Source organism: Centropristis striata, chromosome 10 (genome assembly GCF_030273125.1).
Source record: "Centropristis striata isolate RG_2023a ecotype Rhode Island chromosome 10, C.striata_1.0, whole genome shotgun sequence".
Lineage (NCBI taxonomy): Eukaryota > Metazoa > Chordata > Actinopteri > Perciformes > Serranidae > Centropristis > Centropristis striata.
This window is the reverse complement of record NC_081526.1, coordinates 6636838-6663353: the sequence shown is the minus strand read 5'-3', so window position 1 is coordinate 6663353 and position 26516 is coordinate 6636838. Positions and strand designations below refer to the sequence as shown.

General features: G+C 38.6%; 1 protein-coding gene across 3 annotated transcripts in view; it reads right to left on the bottom strand.

The window, feature by feature from the left end:
* Positions 1–26516, bottom strand: part of si:ch211-45c16.2 (mitogen-activated protein kinase kinase kinase 13) — a 55934-nt gene that overhangs the window by 5943 nt on the left and 23475 nt on the right. Inside the window, exons 1-12 of one of the 3 annotated variants that reach the window (XM_059342747.1) lie at positions 24478–24536; positions 12635–13353; positions 10221–10404; positions 8756–8947; positions 6673–6831; positions 5818–5976; positions 4558–4666; positions 3853–3962; positions 3612–3728; positions 2913–3068; positions 1359–2115; positions 92–162 (exon numbers count right to left, since the gene is read on the bottom strand). In XM_059342747.1, the coding sequence (XP_059198730.1) occupies positions 92–162; positions 1359–2115; positions 2913–3068; positions 3612–3728; positions 3853–3962; positions 4558–4666; positions 5818–5976; positions 6673–6831; positions 8756–8947; positions 10221–10404; positions 12635–13286 (2666 nt within the window). In that variant the 5' untranslated portion in view covers positions 13287–13353; positions 24478–24536. Of the gene's footprint in view, positions 1–91; positions 163–1358; positions 2116–2912; positions 3069–3611; positions 3729–3852; positions 3963–4557; positions 4667–5817; positions 5977–6672; positions 6832–8755; positions 8948–10220; positions 10405–12634; positions 13354–24477; positions 24537–26516 lie in introns of those variants that run through there. The other 2 variants (XM_059342745.1, XM_059342748.1) reach the window with 2 other exon arrangements.

Here is a 26516-nt window from a genome sequence, read left to right as displayed (position 1 = left end):
CGGTCTGTAATTCTCTTTTGTTGCTCCACATGATGTAACAGCGTTACAACACAGCGAAGGTCAAGGTAACAAACGACCAACTGAATTTTACCTCTGTCTCCTTGGAAACTCCACTTCACTGTCCACCTCCCCCTCCTCCTCCTCAGATGACTCATCACCACCCTGTAGAGGAACCATTACAGCTGTTAATACATCGTTTTTCACAGCTTCCTTCACACAAACACTTACTACAGACTCACTGATGTGAGGGTTGTCAAAAGTATCGATACTCAAAAAGAATCGATACTAAAAGTATCGAGTATCTGAAGCTTGCTGTCATAGTTGCAGTTTCTTTTTGCACAGCTGTTTTTCATTATAAATATTTAACCAAGATAAAAATGAAACATTTAAAAAAAAAAAAGTCACAAATGTAAAAGTCTTGAAATGTCTTCTATAACACTTTAGGGTTGGAATTTTCAAATTCTAAGTATTTCATTGAGTGCCCCATAAAGGGTTAACATAGTGTTTAAATTAATTTATTCTCCCCAAAACCGTATGTACCCAATGTCTTCTAACAAAACTTTACCAGAACATATGAAGTCATGCAAAAAAATATTAGACCATTGTTTTCTTCAATTTCTTGTTCATTTTAATGCCTAGTCTAGACATTTTCCATTTTTTGTGTCTTTTTTGGTAATTCTGTGTCTTTTTTTGGTCATTTTGTTTCTTTTTTAAGTAATTTAGGGGTTTTTTTCTGTCATTTTGTGTCTTTTTTAGTCATTTTGTATCTATTTTTGGGGTCATTTTGTTTCTTTTTTAAGTAATTTAGTTTTTTTCCTGTCATTTTGTGTCTTTTTTAGTAATTTTGTGTCTTTTTTGGTCATTTTGTGTCTTTTTTTGGGGTCATTTTGTTTCTTTTTTAAGTAATTTAGTTTTTTTTCCTGTCATTTTGTGTCTTTTTTAGTCATTTTGTGTCTTTTTTAGTCACTTTGTGTCTTTTTTGGTCATTTTGTGTCTATTTTTGGGGTCATTTTGTTTCTTTTTTAAGTAATTTCGTTTTTTTCCTGTCATTTTGTGTCTTTTTTAGTCACTTTGTGTCTTTTTTGGTCATTTTGTGTCTATTTTTGGGGTCATTTTGTTTCTTTTTTAAGTAATTTCGTTTTTTTCCTGTCATTTTGTGTCTTTTTTTGTCATTTTGTGTCTTTTTTAGTCACTTCGTGTCTTTTTTTGGGGTCATTTTGTGTCTTTTGGGGTCTGTTTGTTTTTATCCTTGTGGTATCAAAAAAATGGTATCTAGTATCGAATATTTTCCTGAGTATCTGTATCAAGTTGAAAATGTTAGTATGGTGACAACCGTAGAGGGGGGCGGCTCTGCTCACCTTCCTGAGAGGTCTGAGGGTGCGGGGCAGAGCGGTGAGCAGGGTGTGAGTGCGTTGGGACGCCTCTTGTTCCTGCGGCTCAGCTTTCTTTGTCGCCTCTCCATCTGAGGCCGGGTCTTTGCAGGGAGCCCCTAAAGAAGACGCGGTGCTCTCCTGGGTGTTGAGCAGAGAGTAGTGGGGCAGCTCTGGGTGATTGGATGCAGGAGGGGTCTCCTGACAGTGAAGGCAGCCGGGGAAGGGGTGAGCCTGGCAGCAGGGACACAAAGAACCAGCGCCTGCACCTGGGACGGGGTTGGAGCTGGTGGAGGAAGTCCGCTGCCGCGTGTCTGCATCCACGGCGGTGGATATGAGGTCGGGGCTGGAGCCAGAAACGCGGCGCTGCAGGTGGTCCGTCTGGGGGCTGCGGAGGGCGGCGGCGGGGCCGAAGTAGCGCAGGTTGTTGGCACAGTTGACGACGGCCTCCTCGCGGCCCTTCAGGGGGAGGAAGGGGCCCTCGGGGGGCGGTTGGTGGTGGTGGTGGTGGTGGAGGAACGGCTGCTCCTGCAGAGACAGGGTGTCTTCTGTGGCGGCCGTCAGAGGCTTCAGCAGCCCGGGGAACTCGCTGTGGCTGCCTTTGCTGTTGGCGCGGCGGTGGCGAGGCTTGCTGCGGTAGCGGGCCTTGCCGGGCGGCGTGGAGATCTTGGGGCTGGCTGAGAGAGGCGAGGGGGAGGGCAGGGGGTCCAGGCTGGGGATGCCATCGGAGCGAAGCAAGTCTGGCCTGAAACAAAAATGAAAAATGCATTCACAACATTAACATAGTGTTTAAAGTAATTTATTCACCCCAAAACCAAATGTACCCAATGTCTTCTAACAAAACTTTACCAGAACATATGAAGTCATGGGAAAAAAAATTAGACCATTGTTTTCTTAAATGTCTTGTTCATTTTAATGCCTAGTCTAGACATTTTCCATGGTTTTCTTGATAATAACCAAAGTCATTATCAAGAAAACCATGGAAAATGTCTAGATATCAGCTCTATAATTAACCCTCTGGAGTCTTCGAAAGCGCCAAAGTATGGCTTCTTCATCACATCCAGACGTAAAAACAAAGCAGACCAAAAAAAGACACAAAAAGAAACAAAATTACCAAAAAAAGACACAAAATGACCAAAAAAGAGCAAAAAATTACCAAAAAAAGACATAACATGAGAAGACAGAACAACCAAAAAACCCCCACAGAAGACACAAAATGACTAAAAATACACAAAATAACAAAAAAAGACACAAAAAAGACACAAATGACCAAAAAAGACACAAAATGACATGAAAAGGATTAAAAAATGGACAAAATAGCCCAAGACTCCATAGAGTTAAACTCTTATGAGCTATTTTTGTTGTTATTATTACATTAAAATGAACAAGAAATTGAAGAAAAAAAGGGTGGTCTATTAATTTTGGATGGATACAATGGATACACTTTCTAACAAATCATCGAGATGAACCTGAAAATGCTAATAGAGTAGAGAAGCTGAAAACAGGAAATTAGAGACTTTTCCAATTTGCTACGGTTCTGACCTTTTAGTGTTGGGCATCCCAGGTTTGTGGGACATGCTTCCTTTCTTCTTGATGAGCTTCTCCACAGCGTTGGATCTGACGATGGGTCTGACCAGGTGGCGCTTATAGGTCCCGGGGTATTTCTTCTCCACCGCCTGCTCTCTCCTAGAGGGATGACTGAATTAGTTCAGTGTTATATGACAGTGAAGAGAAATCACATTCAATTCAACAGAGATTAATCCAAATTCTACAAGACAGAAGTCAAGTAAGTGTACAGATCTACATAAAGGAGCAGGAACCTTTACGGATTGTCTTTTATTTTTGACCTATTTACAGATTTTACTTTCACTTCATTTATTTATTTGGGGAACACACAAGACAATATACACAGGAACCACAAACACAAATCAAGGACGGAAAAACTCAAGTCTAAAATGTCTGTGATGTGATTTAAAAAATGCCATATTATTGTTATAGTGACTACAAACTGACCCCAAACAATGAGTTTTTTTCATTCCATTCTTCTCGCTAGCTGAATCTACGGTCAGTTGTTTTGCCAAGCCATTGTAATAATTTCAAATACTTCATTACTGGAAATGCCTTTTATAAAGAGGAAATAGTCGTATACACACAAATAAGGTCTGATAATGAGGAAAGGAGCAGGACATTAGTAAAGTCAGCTGATGCCTACTGTGATAAAGGATTTATTTATGTACGTACTTCATGAGCTCCTTCTCTCGGACCTCCAGCTGCAGCATGATGGCACTGAGCTCCATGTAGAGGTTGTTGGCTCTCTCCAGCTTCCTCTCATAGTGCTCCCGGATGTCCAGTGCATGCCTGAGGGAGTTTGGGAAATGCAAACAAGTATTAACTTCCAACAACATTCTGCCTCAAGAAATAAATCAATGCACATGTTCGCTGTTGCTTTGGTTTCCTGTAAATGTAAATCCTTCTTACACACCTGAGTTCATCCCGCCTGCGTCGGATCAGCTCCTCGTCCAGCCGGTGGATACAGGTGCCTTCACTTTTGATCTTCTCAAAATGTTTCTTCACTTCCTCCCTCCATTCTGCCTGTAATATGGATGAATACAGGACAAAAGATGACAATTCATTCTTGCGGGAAATAAGAAAAGGCTGCTGATAGCACCATGAATCCCACACTGCAAAAAAGGTGTGTCTAAAAACAAGATAAAAACACTAAATCTGAGGGGAATTATCTTGCTGCATGGACAGATAATTTCACTTGATAAGATTTCTTAAATTGAGATGATTAAATAAGCAGGTTGAACGCTTAAAATAAGAAATTAACTCTTAAAACAAGATAAATTAAAGGTGAAAGCAGCGATGAACTGGCCCGAGCAGAGTGCACTGCAAATTATTTGTTTCTTACCAAGATTTAAATAAAACTTTAGATTTAGGTCAAAAGATATTGCTCTAATGACATGCAACGTGCAAACTTGCCATAAAGTTTAGCAGCTGAGTGCATTTGCCCTTCTTTTTGTCTAATTACAATTATTCATGGTGCAAAGTGTAAATGTTCAAAAGCTGCACAATTCTTTGTGAATTTGCCTGTTAGACACACAGGTGACTTCAACTCAGCACTGTAGGAGAACAACATTATCTATAACAAATAATAGAAGAAGTGTTTTGCACTTGTATTACAGACCTGAGACTTGAAGTAGGTCTCCTGAGGAGCTCCTAAGACATCAGCAGAGGCAATGTCCAGGTGGAGGAGGATCTGACGGAATGAAGGCCTGTTCCTGGGCTTTCCCTGCCTGGAATCAGCAGGTAACAGGGAGAGGAGTTGTGATTAAATAAAAATGGTAAAAAATTTACTTTTAGGCAATTCTGTGTGGGTTTTTAAGTATTTAAGCATTAAAAAACTTTTTTCTTAAATGTGATGGACAAAAATGCTATTAGACATAATGTACAGTCATGGAATTTCTTTAGACCATTGTTTTCTTCAGTTTCTTGTTCATTTTAATGCCTGGTACAACTAAAAGTACCTTTGTTTGGACAAATATAAAGATAACAACAAAAATAGCTCATAAGAGTTTAATTTAAGAGCTGATATCTAGACATTTAACATGGTTTTATTGATAATAACCAAATTCAATATCAAGAAACCATGGAAAATGTCTAGATATCAGCTCTTAAATTAAACTCTTATGAGCTATTTTTGTTGTTATCGTTATAATTGTCCAAACGAATGTACCTTATTTCATTGTTTTTTCCTCCTTTCCTCTCCTCACATTTTGCTGTATTTCTTTTCTTTCATCTCTGTCTCCCTGTCCTGTCCACCTCTGTCATATTGTATGTGTGTTTTAAGTATACGCTTGGACGGTTTTATGGCTAATTTTGTCGTCCTAGTACAGGGATGGGCAACTTAAATGCTGCAGGGGGCCACAATTTCTCATGGACACTACCACAGGGCCACATATAGGAGCGTGCACTTAACCAGATATGATGAAACTGCAATTTTAAATATGTTTACAGTGCAGTAACTTAACATATTTCATGTTCAAATGCATGAATAACAGTATAAATATGTATACAAAAGGTTTGAAGCAAATAAAAAATAACCACTTACTGTGATTTCTTTTTTTTTCAGTGCAAGAACAGCAGACCAACATTAATTTTGCAAGAAGTAATTTTGTGCATTTTTACACTGCACTTCACAAGATTTCATGCTCAAATGCATGTAGTTGTACTGAGGGCCACTTCAAGTGAGGGTGCGGGCCATATGTGGCCCCCGGGCCTCCAGTTGCCCATCCCTGTCCTAGTACTTGTTACTCTGTGCAATGACAATAAAGGTGATTCTGATTCTGATTCTTTAGTTGTAGCTGGCATTACCATGAACAAGAAACTGAAGAAAACAAGGGTGTTCTAATCATTTTTTTTATCACTGTCTATGGTCCACACTCACCATGTTTGTTTCATGAGGATTTTGAAGCCATCCGGGCAGGTGGAAGGGACAGGAAGGTGAAGACTGTTGCTGCCAACACCCCAAATGATGGCAGAGGAGTCCACGTCTTTGTAGGGAATCTCTCCAGTCAGAAGTTCCCACAACACGACTCCAAACGACCTGCATCACACAAGCAAAGACAGTCAGACAGATGAGCCTTAAAATAGACTTTTGTTGAAGATATACACTACAGGCCAAAAGTTTTGAAGCAACTTAAATCTTCTCTTCACAATGTCTTTCTTAAAAAACAGTATGAATTCTTTGGATTTTTGGATGTGTTTACTGCATGATCAGACTTTATCTTTATTGAATTGAACCATTTTCCTCAATCTACCTTTACGTATACATTGATGTTAACAGACTATTACTGAATAAATGTTAAAAGTTTTAGGGCTGAGAAGATTTGGAAGAGTCACAACTTCAGTGCAAAAGTAAAAAACCAAATCACAGTTTGCATTATTTGCTTTAGCTCTTTGGCTTTTGAGAGTTTGGATACAAAACCCCAATAAATCTCAACTGTGTTCATATCTCTGACAAAAGAAACAAGAATACAGATTTATACACTAAGGAAAGAAGGATACACAAAGTCTAGGCAATAAAAACCCAAAGACCTGATAATTATAGTAAAAATGTGTTCTAATAAGTGACTCTTTATATAATAATCATGTTTATTTTGTTGCAAAGTATACCAATGAAACTATTATCTTTTTTTGTACAAATTTCATCTTCTTCCAAACTTTTGGCCTGTCACAGTTTCACTGTAGCAATGTATTTTATTCTTAAAATAATGCATTATTGTGTAAGTTTAGTACTTACCAGATGTCTACTTTTTCAGACACAGGTTCGTTTCTTATCACCTCTGGCGCCATCCAGGCCACCGTCCCCGCAAATGACATCTTTGTACTTTTGTCGCTGAGCTCTTTGGACGTTCCAAAGTCGGAAATTTTCACAGTGTCGTTGTGAGTGACTAAAACACTAAAAACAGAAACAAACAAAAAACACACAGGCTTGTTAGCAAGGTAAAATCTTCAATATCTTTCAACCTGGACACTTATCTTCTCATGGATGAAGAGAAAGGTAGAGAAAAACATTTTATATCTCTTTTTTTTCCCTTCACAGATGCTTCCTGACACTAACAATCTGGGCCTGTCACTGGCAAATTACAGGCACTTTTTGTGGACGTACATTGACAGCAGACAAATTGAACCCAAGAATTGCACTAGAGCCTGTTTTGCTGCTGCTGGCTACAGCGCTCTCACTCAATACTGGACCAATTTTAAAAATTGCTGTCCCCCATTAGTCACTTAGACACAAAAACGTAGGGTCAGATTGAAAAATATCTTTTAGTTCCTCTGAAGGACAAAAAAAGGACTTCAAGTTTAAGAGAGTCCTAAAACAATTTATACCAGCTGTGTAATAATTCCAGAGTTATTATAAAACCTTGTTCACCTTTTCATATTGGAGCCAAGCCATGTCAGACCAACATTAATGTCAGATGACCTGCGTTTCCTGTGACATTTCCACTGGTTTTAAAGGAGGTTTGGCTTGCTTGTTGTAGCATTTTGGTCTTTAAGCTTAACAGACTGTTAAAAAAGCACATTTCTGCATCTGAAACACCCCATTAGCAGAATGAGACTGACCTTTCAAGCACATTCAGCATGCCATCATTCTGCTGACTAATACAGTGTTTGGCACTGCAGCAGCATGATGATATTGATTAGAGAAACAGGGCTACAGTGTGCAGAGAGGAGCAGGATGAGCCAGGACACTGTGTCTTACTCTTATAACGACGAGCTTTTATTAATTCTGAGAATGGCATTTGAGTTAATGTCAGACTACTCAGAGCTGAAAGGATGAATTGTTGTAGATGCTGTGGGCTAAAAGTCCTTAAACAGGGCTGATCAGCTTTAAGAATGTGACCCCAGCATCCGTGGGCTGCTGCGTAACAGTGGCAAACCAAACTGTACTCCAATGTAGATCAGGAGGAAATATCACATTTGTAGCTTAGCATAATGAATTTTTAATTCAACTGTATTTCTAATCACTATTGCACATGGGCCTCCTTCAATAAAACACTCTCTAATGCAATCTATCTATAAAGAAAGAAGTGTCTGTGTGTGTGTGTGTGTGTGTGTGTGTGTGTGTGTGTGTGTGTGTCTAGGGCATATCTCTCTGACCTCAGATCTCCTATGTGTCTTGCTCATGGCACGAAGGTGTGCATCCTCGATTTTGAAGATTTTTTTTAATTCATTTTTGAAAATATCATTATTTACGTAGGACGTGTTGCGGCATTGCACTGTTTCCGATCGGACGCCTTTTCGGGGAGCTCCGCCCCTTTTTAGGGGAGCTCCGCCCCATTGTGTGATAGGCCTACACCTGGTCAGTAACACAATTCACTCTGGATTTCCACCATGACTCATCTCATCTGTAAGTCTATTTAGCCTACCTATCTTTAGGAGTTTTAAAGTGGCTACAAGGTTCAATTTTCCAATAATATTCTAATAGTTTCCAGTGAATATCAATGTTCAATGTGTATGTGCTGGATGGTTTGGTACCTTATGAAAAGTAAGTGTTTTATGGAGTTGCAGACGTTGTAGTGGTCTGCATGTAATGTGCAAATTCTGTTATTCACATCAATCTGTTTGTGCTGCATGAAAACTTATTCCCTCCTACATCTGTGTCTGTATATATGTCTAACCATGTTGAATGATTAAGTTTCTTTTTCTTAAAATAACTATTTCTGTGTCTCTTTATATCTCAATGTACATCCATGTAATATACACTTTACACAACTGTATATTAACACTACATAAGAGTATTACACCTCATTGTACATCCCATTTTCACACACACAACCTCATTTGGCCATAATTGAATACCAGGAAAAGAGGAAACTCACTTTGGGGACTTGAGATCTCTGTGGATGATCTTGTGCAGGTGTAGGTAGTTCATGCCGCTGGCGATGCCTGAGGCCCAGTCCACCAGCATCCTGGGGGTCACCTTCCTCCCCGCCCTCAGCACCTCGTACAGCTGGCCCTGAGCACAGTACTCCATGATGATGCAGTAACATGGCGCCTGGGTGCACACACCCCTAAGTTGGAAAAAACAAACATGGAAACACATTTATATAAGGATGAAGACCTCGGCATTTAAATGTGTTCACCTGTGCTGTTTCATGCCCATTTGCACAATTGTTTGCTGCTGTATGTTTTTACTGATGTATAGTGTATTGCTAGTGTATTTATTTATTTATTACGTATGTGTATTTATGTTTATTCAGAGATTGTATGTTTTTATGTGTGTCATGTTTGTATTTTATATATTGGAGAAGCCAAAGACAAATTTCCACCACAGTGGACAATAAAGTCCTATCTCTCTATCTATCTATCTCTCTATCTATCTATCTTGATAATGACAAAATAATTGTCAACTGTGCAGATTTGGACACCGTCAGAGTCAGGCTTGGGCGGTAAATTTGTTGCATGTTATTCATTTTTCAGAATATATGTAGCCTACCATATATGACCTAGATTAATACACGTCAGACAGCTTAAGTTGGAAATTACATAAATACATGGCCAAAGTGCCAAACATATCTATTTGATCAAATAATCATCTAGTGATATTCTCAATAGCTTTAAATGATTCCTTGACCGAGAAAATGTAGATTTTGACACCAAGATTGACCTTCTAAGTGGCTTTGAAGATACATTGGTTCTCATAGATTTTATATGGCTGCCATCTCTGATCCACAATCTTGATGAAGTGGCTCCCATGGAAAAATTGAAACCTATGGTGATAGAGAGCATGTGGAAAAAATGGGCTGCTTTTGTCCAGCATGTCCCCTTTATTCACAAGTTTGGTCCTAATCCGCCTGACGATTTGTATTCCTCCCAGACCAGAAATGCTGGTGCCATTTGCATGATAGATAAGTGATTACAAGTACAAATATATATTGAAGCTATTGGTTACAAGCATATTCATGTGAAAATAAGTACAATTTCCCTTAAGTCATTGCATATTTCTCCTTTCTCATTTTTTTTTTCTCATGTCTTTGCCTAGTGTTGGAGACTTCCTGCCATCTTGAAAATGACACATTTCTAGTGGTCATATTTTGGTAAACATTTAGTATGTTATTAAGGCCATCTAATACTACAGAAAACAGCTGAGAAACCTTTTGTTAGAATTTTTTAGGGCTAGGTGGGTTTTTTTCATATATGCACCCGCCTATATTTAGAAAGTTCACTGGTTTTTAATACCTTCAAAAAATACAGATGCTGATCTAGGAAACACGGCGACATACAGGATAACAAGCATACCGTTATAAACCGCACACATGCAAGCTGAAGTGGTTGCAGACTCACTTGAAGCTGATGATATTTGGATGCTTGAGTTTTCGCAGGTGTTTGATGTCCGTCTCCTTCTGCTCTCGCACCTTCTTGATGGCCACCTCCTCGGAGCGGAACTTGCCCAGAAAGACGGCTCCCTGTGCTCCACTGCCCAGCCACTGCAACTCAGAAATCTCCTCGAATGGAACCTCCCACATGTCTGGAAACAAGTAAATTACTTTTTATTAAAACACAAGCTTTTTATTGTCCTTTTTGTAACTGTATGTCATTGAGTTTGATCTTTAATAGGGCTGGGCGATATAAAAAATATATCAAAATATTTTTAAATGTGATATGGAATTAGACCATATCATATATATCGATATAGTATAGTATTTTTTTATATATAAATGCTGCCCTTACTAGAGTTTGTCATATTTAATTTTTTTTTAATGTTCGTTATTCTTTTCTCATATAAACATACAGTCACGGAAAAAATTATCAGGCCACCATTGTTTTCTTCATTGCATTTGTTCATTTTAATGCCTGGTACAACTAAAGGTAAATTTGTTTGGACAAATATAATGATAACAACAAAAATAGCTGATAAAAGTTTAATTTGAGAGACATTTTCCATGGTTTTCTTGATAATAACCAAAATCATTTTTAAGAAAACCATGGAAAATCTCTAGATATCAGCTCTTAAACTTTATATAACATCTAGCTTTAAGTAATGGATATTCAACGTAAAGATGAAATAACATCTCCAAAATAGATATATATGGAAATTATTACTATTAATTTACTATTAGAAATATAGAATAATATGTTAGTAAGGTATATTACGTAATGAATATAGCTATGGTGTATTAACTTAACTATGTAGGAAATTTGTATTTAAGTAAATGGATATTAAACATAAAGATGTAGAATGAAATTCTAAAATAGAACGATGTAGAATGTATAAAAGATCCTGATTTTGAAGCTTTTCTATCTTTTATATTCCTGGTTTTATTATAGTTTTTCTTTTGTTTTTGTTTTTTTGCTTCACTATTCCCATTGTTAACTCTTTAAGTTTGTTTTAATTTAAGTTGTATGTACTGTATATTATATGTCGGACCCCAGGAAGAATAGCTGCAGTTGATCTGCAGCTAATGGGGATCACAATAAATCAATAAAACAATAAACTATATAACTAAGTAACAGCTCAGTTGTTATATACCAGCTGATACAATCACCACAATTACTGCCTCAGTCAGCTGATTTTTTTAAAGGGTAGTGTTTACGATCCACGCTCCACAATATTTTCGAGCCATACAGAGCAAAAATAACAGCCTGTGCACTGCCTCTATAACTGTGAGTCATATGCTGTTCCCTCCTCGTTATGTGGTTTTAAAACCAGCGTAGAGGAGAAACTGCTGCAGAAACCTCCAGCCCTGTTCATGTGGACGTGAGCTGACCGACCACGAGACCCAGCCCAGTTCTGTCTCATCCTGCAGCCTCTGTGTGCAGCCTGTACAGGCAGCCCTGCAGCAAGGTGAGGCTACCTTAACCATGACCTCAATTCAAACTGGCAGCTGTACAGCTTCAGCCATAAGAGCAGCATGTGAACCTGGGTCGGCTGTTCAGTTACAGCTTCAGACTGGATCAGGAGGAAAGGGAGGGAATCTAAGGGTTTCTACTAGTATGAAGCTGAACATGAGCATAATTTAAAGAGACATTTAATCACAGAGCATTTACAGGAACATCTCAATGCATTAGAATATGATGGAGAAGTCCATCAGGGGTCTCAAACTCAAATTACTTGGGGGCCGCTGGATGCAGTATCAAAATGACCAAAAACAAGACACAAAATTAATAAAAAAAAGACACAAAATGACAGAAAAAAACTTAATTACTTAAAAAAAGGCACAAAATGACAAAAAAAAAGACACAAAATTACAAAAAAAGACACAAAATGACTGAAAAGACACTAAATTACTTTAAAAAAGACACAAAATGACCCAAAAATATACAGAATTACCAAAATATACACAAAATGACCCAAAAAGGACGCAAAATGACAGAAAAAACTAAATTACCAACAAAATGACCAAAAAAGGACACAGAATTATCAAAAAACACACAAAATTACACAAAAAAATGTTTCACACTTACATGGATGTTTTCCTTGTTCTCAAAAACAAAAGGCAAAAAAAAAAATCATCTAAAAGTTTACGTTTACGTTACGTTTACATTTATTGAGATGTAGCTGTAGTTTCCCTAATTGATTCTGCACAGAAAGATATTTTTTAAATGTTTTTACCCATGCTGTTTTGTTGTTTTGTTTTGTGTTATGATTGTCATAACTATGCACCTTATGCAGGGGCACTTTCAATTTCGTTGTATAGTGCAGCTATATAATGACAATAAAGACTATTTGATTTGATTTGATAAAACCGTGAACTCACCTTGCTGTTGCAGCTTGTATTCTGTGGAGTACGTCTTCCCGATGATGTTCCAGACGGGCCGCAGACAGCCGAACAGCCCCTCCAGGAACCCTCCGGAGCCCGGCCCCGCCCTGTGGAAGTGCAGCTTGATGTCGTCAGGGTGATGGTGGTGGTGGTGGTGGCTCTGCCTGCCCTCCACACCGTGGTCCATGGGGCAGTCCCCCTCCCCCATCTGCTCCTCCATCCCGCTGCCACAGCCGCCGTGCTCGCAGGACGCCGGCGACACGGCCTCCTCGTGGTCCTGCTCCTGCAGCTGCAGCACGCTGTTGTCAAAGTGGCCGCCCTCGCTCCGCGTCGAGTCCACGCTCAAGGCGGTGTTCGGGGGACTCACGCCCCCCAGCATGGAGTCCTCGTCCTGGCCGGGCGTCTGCAGCGTCTGCAGGGGGACGGGCAGGTGAGTGGGCGGGGCCAGGTCCGTGATGATCTGAGGGGGTAAGTTGGCCGGGGGGGCCTGAGGAGGCGGAGGTTGGGAGTTGGGCGAGTTTGATTTCTTCATGTTGTCCCCGACAACGGTGAGTTTTAGCTCCTCCTTCAGCTTGCCCACCAGCAGACTGGGGCAGGAAGTCCACGAGAGCACCTCGGGGGAGCTACCCATGGTGTCGTGCATGTGCATGGGCCGCCCAGTGACGATGAGCGGGGCGCGTCCTAACACACTGCTTGGTCTGGATGCTGAAAATCACCTGCAGAACAAAAACAGAGAGACAGGTTACCTAAATGATGAAGCCCTTAGAAAATGAAATGCAGATTAAAACTAAAATCTGCGTTAAAGATGTATGACTGATGCTTTCTATACAATCTGGTCCCCAGTCCTGACTTATATTGGTACGAGACTAACTGCCATTGTGTTGAAGGGCCTGCTGTAGGGTTGTCACGATACAAAAATTTCAACTCGATACCGATACTCAGGAAAATATTCGATACTCGATACCATTTTCGAGACCCCAAAAATGCAACATGTAAAAATGAACAGAACCACAGGTTAAATATTTATAATAAAAAACAGTTGTGCAAAAAGAAACTGCAACTATGATAACAAGCTTCAGGTCTGAGGTAGTGCAAAAAATAAATAAATACAATAAACAATTGGAACAATATTTTCGTCTGTGTGTGTTGCTGTTTGGTTGCAGGTCGACTTTTCTCTGCTTCATTCTGGGACTTCAAGAGAGGAAATAACTCTTTTCAGTCACCAACATTTATTTAAACTTATTAACTCTATGCTTATGTATACTGACACTGTGTCAATTAATGTAATATGAGCATACTACGTGCCTAATTTATTTATTTATTTACGTTGTTTATAATCATTAACGTAATGTAAGCCTTTAATTGCTAGCTGCGGCTAATGGCTAAAAATAACACGGCCAACATTAATCGATACTTTTGAAAGTATCGTACCCGGATACAACATTTCTAGGGTTGTCAAAAGTATCAATAATCCAAAAAGTATCAATACTTTTGACAACCCTAGCCTGCTGGACCATAAGTGAGATAATATGATGCTGCTGTGGATACTGTCTCTAGGGGGACTCCCCCCACTTATCTCTATGTATCATATATGATCTCTCTTTTTTAATTTATTTTAATTAATGGATGATATGGCCTACCTCCTGTGGTTCTTGTTGTTATGGTTGTTTTTGTCAGCTCTGTTTGTTTGTTTGTTTTTGTTGCTGTCTGTGCTGGTTTGTGTATATTTGGCTTCTCATAATGGCATGCTGTATATATGCGAAGGAACAGAAACTGTACAGCTTTATTTTTTTCAATACATGACATAACCTTCCATTCATGTTTCTCCAGCCAATTGCTTTGACATTTGTATTTATCTTTATTTAATTTTTTAGTTGTTGTTTTTGTTATACGTATGAAAAACTCAATAAAGATATTGAACACACAAAAAAATCAGCGTTAAATCCATTTGGACAACTGAAGACACAACATAAACACGATTATAACTGTTGCCATGGGGCCTTATTACTTCCACAAAGAGAGATACAATCCTCTCATTTCCTCTCATAGATCTGGGATTGAGAGAGCTTACATTAGTGATGATTATTTTTAACTATGGAGTGCAAACACTGCAGAGTGGAGGAGGTCGGATATATAAGACGGGCTTTAAATCAGCGCAAAAGAGACAAAGTTGCAGGATGAAAGACATTGCAGATAAATAATGCAATTCTGGGAAATTTCAGGGAAACAGTTGGACTAAACCAATCACACACACACACACACACACACACACACACACACACACACACAGGGCTTTACTATGTTCTCTGTGAGGCAGTTACAGTACAGCAGGGATTAAAAGTCTTGCTGTGTATTAGGGCGGCTGAGAGCAAAACATCTGGCACACACAGTCCATTCTGACTGCTTCACCAGCAGGCCAGCAGGGCCACCACAGCCCACAGCCAGCTGCTGCAGAGCAAACACACCAGTTCACTACAGTCACTGAATCACCAGGAGGAAAATCCACAGCACCTCAACATGCCCATTAGTCAGGGGTCTCAAACTCAAATTACCTGGGGTCAGCTGGAGGCAGTATCAAAATGACTGAAAAAAAGACACAAAATGACCAAAAAAAAGACACAAAATGACCAAAAAAAGGACACAAAATGACCACAAAAGACACGAAAATGTAAAGAAAAATACACAAAATGACTGAAAAAAACACTAAATTGCTTAAAAAAGACACAAAATTACCCAAAAAAAGGACACAAAATCATTTTAAAAAGCGCAAAATTACCAAATGAAGTAATTAAAGGGCCCTTCCACACACAACACGTGAAGTGCCATTCATATAAAACTCACATTAAACTTTCATATCAAGGTGAGGGCCACAAAATATCGTCACGAGGGCCACAACTGGCCCACGGGCCGCAAGTTTCAGACCCATGCTATGAGTGTATGTATCTATATATATTTTTATTCACTGGATTTTTTTTTTTTTGAGACACTGAGTTTTAGGATTGATTAAATGTAAGCCATAATCATAATTAGAAGAAATTGAATTGAATTACTGACATAAATAAACTTTCTATGATATTCTAATGTACTGAGATGCACCTGTAGATGTGTTTGGCTACTCCAGCAAATAAAAAAACATAATAAAACTTATCAAAAGAAATTATCACATTGATGTGAAAATGATACAACAATCTAATACTTCCATTAATTAGAGCTGGTATTTAATTTGCCACCTTGTCCACAATTAGCACCCAGATATATCAAAAGAATAACTTCTGATGTCTCTAATGAGTTCAAAGCCTCGGCCACACTTACATGAATGTTTTCCTTGTTCTCAAAAACAAAAGGCAAAAAAAATCATCTAAAAGTTTACGTTATGATATTGCTCCAAGCTAGTCCCTAAAACCTGACAACACACAACTTTCCTCCAACAAGGAAAATGAGCTCAGTGTAAATACGTATGTACAGCTGTAGAGAATTTAACAGCTTAAAGAATAAACACGGATAAACAAGGATAATATGGTGTGACATTTTAATCTCCACTCAGGTCCACCTCCTACCTTTTTCTGAGCTAATAATAGCATGCCACAGTCTTTATAATCGAATGAAACTGCCTCAGGCGGCATCATGTGAACGAGGCGTGGAACTTTCTGGAAACTATTGTTTTCTGCCATGCATGCACATGCTTGTACATCCTGTGCTTCACAATTAAGTATTCTTGGAGTGACATTTACTTAAAAAAAGCTCGGCAAGTTTTTCCACACAGAAAGTGTTTGTAATCTTTACTCAGGCTGTTTCTAAGTAATATTTATTTAATAGAACCACTTGTTTTTTTATGAAAATACACAAGTAAATTGCAGATTCACTGATGTCCCTCAATTATTCCCTCAATACAATTGTTTTCAGTGAATAAACATATTCAAATTTATTTTGTTATAAGTGTTTTTAAAAGAGTTTAAAAACTCTATTAAAAGATTTGTGTATTTTAGACTTAATATTATGAAGTTAGTTATATTGTAGTCTTAATATAATTTCATCTCACTTTTAACTTAATCACTGTCTAGATAATAATTCCCCTGTCAAATAAATGTAATTTCTATTATTCTTGTCTTCACTATTCAACACAATGAAGAAATACAAGGCTACACTCTATCACAGTCAAAGCAGATCGAACCAAAACTTACTGCGGTCTGATTTGGTTTTCAGTTGGATCATCATTATTTCTCTGAATTAAAGCAAAATTGAAATGCAAAACTTTGTCACAAGATAAAAAAAAGACATCAAGGACTAATTTTTAGTTATAACTCAATTTCGACCAATAATGTAGTTACCGCAGATAGGCTTTGTAGGGGCAGTTTAGCTTAAATCAAGTAATTTTGATGGCAAGTGCTTTTGTTTGTAGAAAAACAGTCTTCACAGAGTGTGTACGTGTTTCTTTCTTTCTCAGTTTTTCAGTTTGAGTGAGTATATCTGCGATGCTGTCTGCCACAGTGTCTTTTCCAGCACTTCCACTGGGAGTTGCCAGAGTCAAATATATTAAAATCCTACACATGGGGGCTTAATTCATTGCAAGTGTAGCATACACTGTTTCCAGACAAACAGATGGCCATTTATCCACAGTCTCACGGCAAAAAAGCAGCACAGCAGCAGTGAATCAATTGCTTTGTAAATGACAATTGATTTCCACCTTTAAAGCCAGGAGGACATGCCCTTAGAAATCCAATCAAGCCTGAGAAAACAGAGAGTGAGGGACAGAGAGATAGTGAGAAGCTGTACAGTGTGTACAGTCGGCAGCAGATCAAAGTCCAGGAGGGAGGAGACGGAGAGGCCGAGCGCTGAGCTGGCTCTGGGTTACGTGGAGGTTTCCTGAAGGGGACAGAGCGGCCATGAAGTCCCACTGAAACACTGTTTATGTTGCTGCCCTTTGTGGGGAACACTGGCACGAATGCACAGTTTTTCCTCTTGGCAAAGGTCAAAGTACTATAAAGCTTTTGATCCCTCTGATGCAGGAAACCGTGCAGCTGAAACGCTGCAAAGCCAAAACACCGATCCTGAATCCCTGAGCCCAACATGTCTGTGTCTGATAATGCATTACTTATTAGGGCTGGGTGATATATCGATATAAAAAATATATCAATATATTTTTGAATGTGATATGGAATTAGACCATATCGCATATATCAATAAACACTGAAAAAAATTTAACTCCTTGATGCCTTTTTTATCTTGTGACAAAGTTTTAAATTTCAATTTTGCTTTAATTCAAATAAATAATGATGTGAAAATTGTTGTAACTACTAAATCCAACTCAAAACAGAGACAACACTGAAAAAAATTGGAGTGACATTTACTTAAAAAAAGCTAGGCAAGCTTTTCCACACAGAAAGTGTTTGTAATCTTTACTCAGGCTGTTTCTAAGAAATATTTATTTAATAGAACCACTTATTTTTTTGAATGAAAATACAGAAGTAAATTGCAGATTTACTGATGTCCTTCAATTACATTTTACTCGGAAATATCAACTAATTAAGCCAATGAACTGGTTTAGTGAATATTACTTGGAACCAATGATTCAATTTACATACAAAACTGAGGACACATAATAACAAACAATCACTAAGTAATGCACTACATGAAAAACTGCTATTTTAAAGTAAAAGCACTGAATTGGTATTTCTTTGTAGAATTTATATCGATGATTGAAAAAATAATTACAGGGCCAAAAAATATTTTTTTTCCAGGGTAGTTCAAATGTTTTTTCTTTCTTTATATATAAATGCTGCCCTTGCTAGGGTTTGTCATATTTAGTTCTTTTGTAATGTTCGTTATTCTTTTCTCATATAAATATATTTATTTCAGAAAAAGACTGGCCTATTTTATTTCATAGGCTATTTTTATTTAAGATTTTTTTAATTAAATGTGCACTTTATGGAGCTTTGAGATCAACATGGCTGTTTGGACTGTGTCTTCAAAAAAAAGAAAAGAAAAAAGCAGCTGGACCTTCCACAATACAGGTGCATCTCAATAAATTAGAACATAATAGAAAGTTTATTTATGTCAGTAATTCAATTCAAATAGTGGAAATAATACATTATATAGATCCATTACACACAGAACGAAACATTTCATGTCTTAATTCATTTAATTTCTTCTAATTATAATGATAATGGATATTTTTTTTAATTAAATGTGCACTTTATGGAGTTTTGATTTTTTTTTAAAACTACTCCTGTTGTTATACAGTATTTATGTTCACTTTAATAAACAGTTCCAATGAAACTACTTGTGACATGTCATATTTGGCTTTGACTTTGACTGAACAATTGCTCTCAGTTTGCGATAAAAATATCAGGAAATATATCGAATATGGATATTCAGCCTAAATATATCAGGATATGTCTGTTGGTCCATATCGCCCAGCCCTAATCCTCAGTGTTGTTTTTCTCTACCTATGCCGTTTGCTCCTTATAGGAATTGGGCATTTTAAAGAATAAGTTTTATTAAAACAACTTTCAAACAAAGTATTTGCTCCCGTCTTCTCCTCCCTCGATCTGATATCTTTCTTTTGTCATATTTATTTCCTTTCCCATGCGGGATCATTGTGTTACATTTTTTCTCTTTTCCACAAACAAATTAATTACCACATGACATATATGGCTTGACTTCAAATCATACAAATAAAATACCTGAAAAACAACTTAAATTGACTGTCACTCAGAGGACAAAAAAGTAACAGCTCAGTTGTTATATACCAGCTGATACAAATATCGAATATCGATATTCAGCCTAAATATATCAGGACATGACTTTTGGTCCATATCGCCCAGCCCTACTACTTATTTGACATTTTGTCCTTTTTGGATAATAACATAAAGAAAAGAAAACTTAGGGAAAGATGATTAAAAATCCCTGACAGCAATCAAAGCGGAGATGCTCACAGTTACGTGATATCTGCGTCCTGGTCCGCTGGTCCGTGCAGATGGCGCTTCCATGTTTGTGTGAATGCATGTACTGTATCTGTGTGTATCTACTGGGGGGTAACCTGAGCGCTGTGAGAGTGTAGTGGCTGCCAGGAGCTCATCTATAATGCAGGCCTGTCTCTAAGCAGGTTGCTGAGAGTGCAGGGGAAGGAGAGAATGCTCTCTCAGGTATCCAATAAATCCGTCCCTTCCACAGCCGAGACAATCGAGCTGTGCGAGTAGAGGCCCGCGCTGTAATTCCACCCCACGGACGATTCTCGGAGCCGGGCCTGTGACGTGGGCCGCAGTGGGTGGATGTGGTCGGCTGGACAGACACTCGCACGTTAAGACACAAGCCTGCACGCACAGCAACCACTAGCTCAAACTGCACTATTATCTCTTCTAAATAATGACTAGAGAGCACAATCTGACAGAGAAGCTGATGCTATTCAGGCTCTAATAATTTCACCCATTTGCACTCTTTCCTTCTTCCTAACGAGCTGAATCAGGACTGAGTCTTTGCATCTTCTATTCTGCCCTACAAAGTCTAACTGCAGTAACAAGCAAAGGGTAAAACTGAGAAAAACTTTTTTAACCTTTTTTAATTGGCCAACCAAAATGTTATAGGTAGGTCAGTGATATAACACTTATTTCTACATGTATTGATGATGTCATTTTTATGCTCAAAAATCATGATGATTTATTTGACCTTTGACCCCAAAAACTTAGTTACTGTACTCTAACTGTATGCAGCAAATGACACTTATTTCTACATGTATTGATGATGAGTGCAGTAACTACAATGTTGTTGTCTTCTTTCAGCTTTTATATTTTGTTTTCCGTGAATAAACATTTTCAAATTGATTTTGTTATAAGTGTTATTAAAAGTGTTCTACTCAAAGATTTGTGTATTTTAGAGCAAATATTATAAAGTAATGTAATGTTATATGTTAGTCTTAATATAATTTTATCTCACTTTTATTTACTTCATCACTATCTAGATAGAGAATAAACATTTTCAAAATGATTTTGTTAGAAGTGTATTTAAAAGAGTTTAACAACTCTATTCAAAGATTTGTGTATTTTAGATTTGATATTATGAAGTAATGTTATATTTTAGTTTTAATATAATTTTATCTGACTTTTTTTACTTGATCACTATCTAGATAATAATTCCCCTATCAAATAAACTTATAATTTCTATTATTCTTTTCCTCACAGTCAAACCAGACTGTGGTAAGTGCAATTACTGCCGTCAAAACTTTGGTTTTGAGTTGGATTTTGTGATTTTTTAAAATCATTATTTCTCTGAAATAAAGCAAAATTGAAATCCAAAACTTCGTCACAAGATAAAACAGACATCAAGGAGTTCACTTTCAGTTATAACTCAATTTCGACCAAAACTGTAGTTACTGCAGTTAGGCTTGGTAGGGCAGAATACCGGACGCCAAGAATAGGAAATGGACCTCTTGCTCCTTTCCATTAATCTCTAATGGAAGATCTCTATGTGCATAGAATCCCATAAATAATGTCTGTGCCTCATCAAGAAGGGCCCAGGGTTTCATTTACACAGTCATTTATTTACAGGACTTTCCGAAAGTGACCATGACTGGGCACACGGGCACACCTCCCGTCCTTCTGATGTTAGAAAAAAAAGGTTACATGTGTGCATAAAGTAGATATTGTTTGTGCGAAGGAAACAATGCAGATGCTCAGCAGAATGGATACAAAGAAGAAAGAGGGAAAGAGCTAAAGAGAGAGAGAGAAATGATCAGGAGCTGATCCTTTAATCCCTCTACAGGGCTCTAGAGACAAGCTTGTGCAAACACAGACCCTATTCAGCCCTCCCCCTCCATATATCCTCTCAACACTTCCTTTCCTTTCTTGCCTCTCGAAAGGCAAACTAATGTCAATGACCAATAGCACAATGCATCATGGGAAGCACATCTTTAGTGTGTGAGAACACGTATAGATGTGGAGTAGTATTGGCAGAGAAGTGATGTTATTACTGGACCATACTTTATATGTGAGTGTGTGTGTGTGTGTGTGTGTGTGTGTGCGTGTGTGTGTGTGTGTGTATACATGGCAGCTGCTGGTGCAGGGGGATCAGGTTCTGAAACCACAAATGCTCAAACGCACACACACACACACACACACACACACACACACACACACACATGCCGAGGGCGTGTCCAGCAGGATCGAATAATCCCACTACTCCCAGCAATCCACTGGGGAGGGGAGCTTTTTATGTGGCACTCAGCAAAACATCAACATGGCTCTAGATTGTCTTAAAAAAAAACAAAAAAAGAGCAGCTGGACCTTCCACAATATCTATCTATAAAGCAAGAAGCATCTGTGTGTGTGTGTGTGTGTGTGTGTGTGTTCCTGTGTGTGTGCATATCTCGCTGACCGTTAGTCAGACTTTCATGTCCAATAGAACATGAGATGTTTCTGTTAAAACTGTTGCAGTGTTTTCCGAAGATTAGAAAGTAATTGTGCTGATGAATACTGGGGTGATGATGATGACTTTATTCATTATTATTACGAAACAATATTTTTGCCACTGTGCTTGGACTCAATTTTGCGGGGATCCATTGTGCTTCAAACATCATCAATGACATCACTCGCCCTTAAAGAAACAAGCCTCGACACGTACTTCGTAAAAGACTTCCTGGATTTCTCGACACACGCTCCGAAGCCTCGGCACAGTCCATCCCATCACTACCTTTTACCTTTTATTCTCTGTGTATGTGAGAATGTCTTGGGATTGTTCCTGCTCTGTCTTTTATAGTTTTTCTTTTAATGTAAGAATTGTTTTTAGCCTCATGGCATCATTCTGGTGATTAATTGTTCTCTGTCGAAGCACTTTGCAAACTGCTGTTTTTAAAAGGTGCTATATAAATAAAGTTATTCTTATTCTTATTATATTAGTGCAACAACAGACAGACCTTTAACACACACAGAGGTGCACATTGCATTCATGCTCACAGTCACACAGCAGCAGCAGCAGTGTCATCTGTGTCTCCATCACTCTGCTCCTCATTAAGGAAAGCCCTGCTGGGACCCATAGGGGGAACCTCCCTTTAGGTGACAGCTGTGCCACCAACAAAGAACCAATTTAGCTGCTATCCCACCTCATCATTCACACGTTTCCATGTCAACACAGCATCCATCCTGACCTTCTGCTGCCAGTCACACTCACTCTCATCCAACACTCAGGTCTGGAGAGGCCAAAGAGCCTGGAGGTTGCTTTTGAGTCCACTAAGCCTGTCACACATGGAGAAGCATAGCAGCGTTGCTTTTAAAGAACAGTGTGGTTGTCACTGTTTTTATAGTGACGAGGAGATCCAGACAGAGATATAGGTTGACTGATATTATCGGCCGTTATTGGCCAATCAAAGACATATCATCTGCATTGTGTATATGCTGTCCGATATATATACAGTCATGGAAAAAATTATTAGATCACCCTTTTTCTTCAATTTGTTATGTCTGGTGCAACTAAAAGCTGATATCTAGCCATTTCCATGTTTTTCTTGATAATAACCAAAATCATTATCAAGAAAACCATGGAAAATGTCTAGATATCAGCTCTTAAATTAAACTTTTATGAGCTTTTTTTGTTGTTATCATTATATTTGTGCAAACAAATGTACCTTTAGTTGTACCAGGCATGGACAATAAAATGAACAATAAATTGAAGAAAACAAGGGTGGTCTAATAATTTTTTTCCATGACTGTATATATAAATATAATGCAGAAAATGTTGCTTGGTGTAATTTTGAAATGGTGCTAGCTATTATTTTCTAAAAAAATGTTATGGTCAGCATTTGAAAAATCTGTGCACAATCCACATAAAAAAGGTCTCTCAAACAAACAATCAGTTCCACCTGTATTTAACCCTCTGGAGTCCATCGATTCATTGAAAATATACTGAGCATGTTTAATTTACAGTAATAACTTTATTTATATAACAGACAAGCTGAGAAAGCCAGTTGAAAGTGCCATTTATGTTTCTAGACCATTTTTAAAATGTGAATTTTCTTTCTACGATGAAAACTATTTTTAATTTACATGCAAATAAACTGTTTTATTTATTTTTTTAAATCTTTTTTTTCTGCTGTTTTCGTGTGTATAAATAGTTTTTAAAAAAAAGAGAAAGAGATACAGTTCCATAGAAACCTGTGTCTTTTGTTTCAAAATCAGGCTGATAGCCAAGTGTTTGTGGAGAAAAAGGAACCATGCATGTGATGTAAGGACAGACTGAAAGATGCTAAACAGAGACAGAAATGAAGGCATAGGAAGTTGACAAATTTGAAACAAAATCTCCTGGACTACAGAGGTTTAAACATTCAAAACACCAAAACTTCCCCTACATCGATGGAGCAACACCAACATACCGTCCTCGTCTTAATCACAACTCTCTCTGTTGCTGTTGTAGCTGAACACAAACCTGCAGACGGTTCCCAGCTCTGCAGTTTCATTTGTGCTCACCATAGTGTGAAAGAGTCACACGCCAATCTGCTTGTTGTACCAACCTCAGCATATGTAGCTGACGGCTAAAAGCTTCCGGGTGGAACTTGCACTTGTGAACTTTGGTTTGTGTATTCAATACACGAACCAAAGTTCACAAGTGCATCTTGGACGAAGATGGAAACGGACTGCAAGGAATTGACGATTCTGTCTGATATCAGGCAACAAGGAAAGATAAATACCTGCTCCAGACTGTTTCTGTCCCTCCTGACCTTCTCTCTTAAAACAAACGGAGCAAAGAAATTGATGTTGAGAGCAGCAGTGGTCCCCACTGAGCACCTCAGGTAAGTAATAAAAGGAAAGGAGTATAAAAACAAAATAAAATGGACAAATACAAGAGTCTCTTACCATCAGCAGCTCAGGAGTCTCTCTGGCTTGAACTAACATGTGACTGTCTGATATTCTGGGTCACAGTTGAACAGCTGAACTCTGCTATCTCGACTTGTCAATGCAGACTATGGACTCTCATGGCCCGTGTTCATCATGTGAGCAAACAACGTTATGAAACAGAATTAGTGAAACAAATTGCCCGTAGATTTCCTCGTCATCGGAGGCAGCAGACACAGAATTATAACATATTTATCCATATGAACATCAAATACAGTGACCCCGGAAATATGACTCTGCCAACAGAGCCGCCCAGTCCTGATTTGATTGTCGGGATGTGGGCCGATTTGTCTAAATCAGCTTTCCCTCGCTACCGTGGCCGAGAGGCCTGCCAGAGGGGATTGGACAGCCTGCTGTAGGTGGGTGAAAGTAATAATCTGCTGGTGGAGGGAAAATAAACAAATTCTGGCACAGAGTTACGGCATCTGCTGACGTTTCCCTATAATCCCTCTTTCTTCATATTCTGATTCCCTCTGGTGACTCACCTGCGCTGACTTAAATACCTGGTGGTGGCTGGAGGGGAAAGCAGGCCACAGAGCAATAATCCCTGCTGCCTGCCTAACCTGGCTGGCTGCTTGGGGGGTTTTTGACTGGGGTTTGCTGGGACAAACAGGAACAAGGTCAAAGCTGCTCCTGCTCAGGATACGGCTGCTATGTGGCTGTTTGGTGTGAAGGATGGGTTTCTCTGACAGAGGAGGGAGGTCAGGTGGATGGATGAAACTCTCAGAGAGCTGGCTGACAGGAAACAGCTTCACCTGAGCTGCTTTTTCTTAAGTTGAAAGCATCATTGACCTAGGGTTGTCAAAAGTATCGATTCTCAAAAAAGTATCGATACTAAAACGTTGTATCCGGATTCGATATTCATTTTCAAAAGTATCGATACCCTGGCCTTTACAGTGGATTTCGAAAGGTTAGTGTCTTTCTTTTTCAAACTGACCTATTACTGATGTTATCGTGGCTGGTGGCTCACATTAATGATGGCTGTGTTATTATTAGCCATTAGCCGCAGCTAGCAATTAAAGACTGACGTCACGTTAATGATTATAAACAACGTAAATAAATAAATAAATAAATAAATAAATCAGGCACGTCCCATCCCTTTTTTTCCCCACTACCTCAGACCTGAAGCTTGTTTTCATAGTTGCAGTTTCTTTTTGCTGTTAAATTTTGGGGTCTTTGTTTTTATCCTTGTTGCATCTAAAACGGTATTGAGTATCGAATATTTACCTGAGTATCGGTATCGAGTTGAAAATTTTAGTATACTCAAAAAAGTATCGACACTAAAACGTTGTATCCGGATACGATACTCATTTTCAAAAGTATTGAGTATCTGAAGCTTGTTATCATAGTTGCAGTTTCTTTTTGCACAACTGTTTTTTATTATCAATATTTAACCGGTGGTTCTGTTCATTTTACATGTTGCATTTTTCTTGTTAATAAAAATATTTCTGTTAAATTTTGGGGTCTTAGTTTTTATCCTGGTGGTATCGAAAATGGTATCGAGTATCGAATATTTTCCTGAGTATCGGTATCGAGTTGAAAATTTTAGTATCATGACAACCCTAGTGTGCATGTAAACAAAGTCACTGTCTGACTTTGTGTTTTCCTCATTTGTCAGTGAGTTCAACAAGCAGAACCAAGCTGGACGACACGTTCTAAAGAAGTACACTACAATTCAGGGTTAACACACACACACACACACACACACAGTTGTGCCTCAAATAGCCTCAGCCGGTACCAGCCAGAATTGGAGAAAATAAATAACTGAAGAAAAGCGTGTGCGCCATCGACACGTCACACACTCTCCCTCCAGCTCCGTCCTCGCTGCCTCTCAGTGAGGCTGCAGCCGGCACTGCGACCAGGACACACAGCCTCCCCAAACCTGAAACTATCACGCATAACCCCAGCTTCAGTATCTGCCTTTTCAGTCAAGCAGAGTCTTTGTTTGCAGCAATGCGAAGCGATAAAGCTTTACAGAGCTCTATTTATGAATGCTCACC